This window comes from Vigna radiata, chromosome 10, assembly GCF_000741045.1.
Source record: "Vigna radiata var. radiata cultivar VC1973A chromosome 10, Vradiata_ver6, whole genome shotgun sequence".
Taxonomy (NCBI): Eukaryota; Viridiplantae; Streptophyta; class Magnoliopsida; order Fabales; family Fabaceae; genus Vigna; species Vigna radiata.
This window is the reverse complement of record NC_028360.1, coordinates 14,612,226-14,617,400: the sequence shown is the minus strand read 5'-3', so window position 1 is coordinate 14,617,400 and position 5,175 is coordinate 14,612,226. Positions and strand designations below refer to the sequence as shown.

The window sequence follows — 5,175 nt, the reverse complement described above, 5'->3', positions numbered from 1 at the left end:
GTGGTTTCTTAGGAGGTGGTGGAGGTGGTACACGACGTGGTGGGGGTGGTGGTGGTGGTGATTTATGTGATACTGGTGGTTTCTTAGGAGGTGGTACACGACGTAGTGGGGGTGGTGGTGGTGACTTATGTGATATTGGTGGTTTTTTAGAATGTGGTGGAGGTGGTACACGACGAGGTAGGGGTGGTGGGGGTGATTTGTGTGATACTGGTGGTTTTTTAGGATGTGGTGGTTGTTCGTGATGTGGTGGTTGTTCACGATGTGGTGGGAGTGGTTTGTGATGTGGTGGGTCTTGTTTGCGAAGTGGTGAGGATTCTAGTGGAAGGGAATGGTTGTTTGAACTAACCATGGGAAAGAAAATAAGGGAGAGGAAAAGGAAATGGGCAACGGGTGCAACAACACCCTTTGAAGCCATTTTCCTTCTTATTTTCTCCTATGGCTTTAACATGTGAATAAGTGTTGTTTGGTTTCTAGTTTAACTTTGCAAGATATTTTATAGGCCACGGGTGTGTGTGTTTTGTTTTGTGTTTACTTTTTTTGCTTGAAACAGGTTAATCTCTTAAATTAAAATTAAAGAGGGTTGAATCTTTGGGGCATATATAGGTAGCTAGAATCTTCAAAGTGTGGAAAGATATCATATTGCCCTAAATATCTAATTTCATATTAGGCGTAAGTGGAATAAGAATGCAAATGGATGCAGCTGGCTATTATTGCTTAATTTCAGAAGATGAACGAAGGAAGGCATAAGAATTTGCCTTCATTATATTTGTGTTTGTTGTCGTTTCTTTTGTATGCTGCACTGTTGGTTGCCTTTTATTGATTATATTTTAGCTAGCTGAAATATTATTTTAGAGCGTATAAATAGTATGATAATAATTATGAGTGTATTTGGGTTCACAAATTAGCAAATTAACATGATTTACATGACAGTCTTTCAGTAAGAATAACTGTGAAACTAAGTTACTAAGTTTGGCAAAACAACTATATTATTCAGAATCGCATTCAGCATTGGACTAATTAAGATTAGTTTCAGTAAATTTATATGGAGAAAGAAGTTATGTTCTAAATTATTTTCTAAAGCTTTAAAAAAAATAAGATATAGATTCAATGAATGAAAACAATATTGAATTCACATAATTAAAAATTTTAGTCATTAAACTTTAAGTTTACAGTATGGATGGGTTTTTAATATAATTCTAAATATAATTTAAAAATTAAATAAGTATTTTTTCAATTCTTAATCTAGATTAAAAAACCGCGTAGTGTTTATTCGGGTTTGCTAATTTACGTAATGGAACTTTTTAGTTAGTACATTTTAGAAAAGTATACCAAGTTTTAAGTTACAAATAGGTCGGTGTTAAAAAAGAAAATCAATTTTAAATTCAAGGATATTTTAATAATTTTAAATTTTAATTTAAAATAAAAAAATAAAAGTTAGTTATTAAAAATTCTGATTGGTCCACGTGTATAAAAGAAGTTATTAGTTTTTATTATATATTCTTTAAAAGGTAATTGTTTTTTAAAATAAAAAATAAAATAAAAGGTAGTTGGTTTTTTAACCCAGACGGGTTTTATAAATCCAGAAGGGTTCTATAAACCCAGATGGGTTCTATAAATCCAGTTCAATAAACCTATACGGGTTCTATTATAAACCCAGACGAGTTCTATAAACTCAGACGAGTTCTATAAACTCAGACGAGTTCTATAAACCCAGACAGGTTCTATAAACCCAAACGAGTTCTATAAATCCTAAACGATCATATTTTTTAAAAGGTAATTGTTTTTTAAAATAAAAAATAAAATAAAAGCTAATAACTTCTTCCAGACCAATCAGAATTTTTAATAACTACCTTTAATTTTTTTATTTTAAATTAAATTTTAAAATTATTAAAATACCCTTGGATTTAAAGTTGGTTTTCTTTTTAACAGGGACATTTTTGTAACCTATAATTTGGTACACTTTGCTAAAATATACCAACTGAAAAATCACTTTACATAAATTAGGAAACCCATATATATATATATATATAAAAGAATGAAAATAATTTGAATAGTAAAAACAGACTTTCATATATTTTTTAGAAGACTTTTATTCTACTTTGTTTTCAAACCATAAAGTTACGAAAAGGGTATGCTGCTTAGATTCCAACTTTAACCTAGATATAGCACTTAAATATTTATTATTATACATTATTCTTAACTTTAAAAGATAAATTTTTAGATTGACCTTAAAACATTAGAACTTTAACTTTTTTTTTTTTAATTTGGTTTTATTTATCTTTAAATTATTATAAAAATGTATTATATTTCTAAATTAAATTACAAAGTATTTAGTATAAGTAGTTTATGAAAATAATGCAGAAGATCTTACTCAATGAATGATATATAAAGTATTTTTCATATTACTAATAAAGTTTAATAATAGAATATAATATAACATTTGTATAACATCGGTTGAAATAATCCTTTATATGGTTTTCGCAAAGTACAAGAAAACAAAACAGAAAAATTTATAAAAATTTTAGAAATAAAAAAAACATATTCAATACAATTATTATTCAAATTATTCACAAAAATAAGATTTTTTTTTCGTCATCAAGTGAAAAACGTATTTTATTTTTTTCTTTAAAGTTATAACTAATACCTAATAAATAATTATTTAATTTGATTTTTAATAAATAATATAATTTTAATTTATGTGTCAGAATAATTATAAATAACTCATTGGAAATAAGTATTATTAAGAATGAATACAATTTAACTGAAACTCTGTTTATAAATAACTTTTAATTAGGGTAATTACATTAATTCAGTTGAATTTCACGTACACATTTCTTATTACAAAATTGACTTCCTTCATACTTTTTATTTCTAAATGATACATATAAGAAAAAAAAAAACTCAATGTAAAGGTCTAAAAATTGATGTTTTAAAATTGATAATGTGTATAAAATAGTGAGACTCGATTATTTTAATAAATAAACGAGTTTTGATATATTGTATTGTACCATTCATCTAAACATTTTTTTAGAGTTTTCTACCTTTTCTAGGCTTTCTAACCATCTCTTTATCTGTTTGAATATAAAAAATTGTCAGAACAATCCTTAAGGCGAGATTTTCAATTTTATCTGATTAGTTTCTCCAAAAAATATGTCAGTTTTTTACTCTTTTCTTAGTTTGTGCGTTCTTTTATACATATAGACTGTTTTAGTTTGCATGTGGTGCTCGAGTCTTTTCTAAGAGTCTTTATTGATCAGTTATCCTAATGGTGTATTCTAATCGTATTTTTGTTATTCATAGGGGTTGATGGAGTTTCCTATGTGTTTGGAGGTAAATAAAGCTAATTACATTGATTTTAACTAATAAAGAACTTATAATCACTTATTGTATCCTTGTATGGTAGTTGGTTTATGTAATTAAGTTGTTGGATGAAATATAACGTGTTGAGTTAAGGGTTTTGAATCGTCTTTGTGATTATATATTGAAATTTTGATATCATGTATGGATTAGATTTCATTTGAGGTGAATTGAGTCATTGAATTGAATTAAGTATAATCTGATGGTTGGTTGTTTAGGCATTTGTGATTAGTGTTAGACTGATTTTATAGGGTTGGAATGATATAAATCTATAAAATTTTGTTCTACATAATTATGAAGACTCTTTGGACAAGCATATACTCACTGGGCGAAGTCAAAGTCAGAAAGATATTGACTTAATAGTCGCTATGCGAGCCCAAACAAAATTTCCATATATCTCTTATGATGTGTTTAATGTGTGTCATTATGTGAATGTTAAAACAATGGTTGATTTCTAATATGTTCTATGAATGGTTGGTACTAATCCAAAGAGGATTGGTGGTGGTTAAATTAATGTGTATTGATATATGGATTTCATATTGAAAGTTATATTAATGCTCTAATAATTATCCAATCTCAAGTACAGAAGGATGTGGTTTGTGGTGAGAGAGACAGGAGGTCCTAGTTAGGGGTTTTACCTTGACCAAAAATGGTTGACAGACTAACCTTGTGTGTAGTAGGTTGGGTAGCCAAGTTGTTCCATTACAATAAGTGCATAACTGCCAAAGTTTAATATCAATACATGTATTGGATGGTGAAATCTAGTATGAATGATTGCATGCCTTATGATTTGTTGATATAAGTTATTTGTGTTAACATATCTATAAATGTTATATGATTACCTTTTTGATATATCAGTTTACCCTTTCTTTTCTATTTGTTTGTTCTTCTTGTTTGTCATGATCACCTTAATTGTGTGAACAGATAAAAATGTTACAGTTGATCTGATATTGGGTGAAGGAGATGCAACATTATACTTATGATTTGTTATGTTTTATATAATATTTTCTTTTGAAAAAATTTATCTTGTATTGGTGTGTATATATAACTTTCTAGAGTGAATGAATACATACTGTATAATGACTCTAACATAATAGTTGTATATTTATCATCAAATGTTTATATATATATATATATATATATATATATATATATATATATATATATATATATATATATAATAACAAATATATAATTAAAGATAAATCTTTAAAACAAGAGTAAGTTTATTAATATTAGTCTATAACATATATTTTTTCAATTATTTTTTACTTTTAATGTAGAAAATATGAAATAGATTTAAAATACTACAAATTAAAATTAAAAATACTTGCTATGAGGGGATACATTGTAATTGATAAATTTATGTATTCCGGGAATATATATTAATGAAAGTGTATTAGACTTGCCTACGACGGCAATTGCATTTAAATTACGTTTTGACATTCCATAATTTATGTTATTAAGCCAAACCCTAACAAGCTAACGCATGTTTTTACTTAATAATCTTTGACTACATATTTTATGTAATGCAATTTAGTTAATATATTTTTGATAAAATTAAAATTTAGTGCTCTCAATATATACCATTTTGTTAACATATATCTACTTTATTTTATTTTATTTTTATAGCTAGAATATTTAATTTTTAAAAAAATTAATAAAATAATTCTAACTATAACCTTTTTTAAATATATTTTAATAAAATATTTTATTTTTCCAGTTATTTAAAATTAAAATTAAATTAACTATTATCAAGCCCTGTTAATCAAAGTAAGACAAAATTGAATATATTTAATGCAAGAGTATTATTACACT

General features: G+C 26.3%; 1 protein-coding gene across 1 annotated transcript in view; it reads left to right on the top strand.

The window, feature by feature from the left end:
• Positions 1 to 242, top strand: part of LOC106774878 (uncharacterized PE-PGRS family protein PE_PGRS54-like) — a 4,492-nt gene extending 4,250 nt beyond the window's left edge. The window contains exon 2 of the mRNA XM_022787256.1: positions 13 to 242. Within this exon, the coding sequence (XP_022642977.1) occupies positions 13 to 242 (230 nt within the window). The remainder of the gene's footprint in view (positions 1 to 12) is intronic.
• Positions 243 to 5,175: the final 4,933 nt, after the last annotated feature.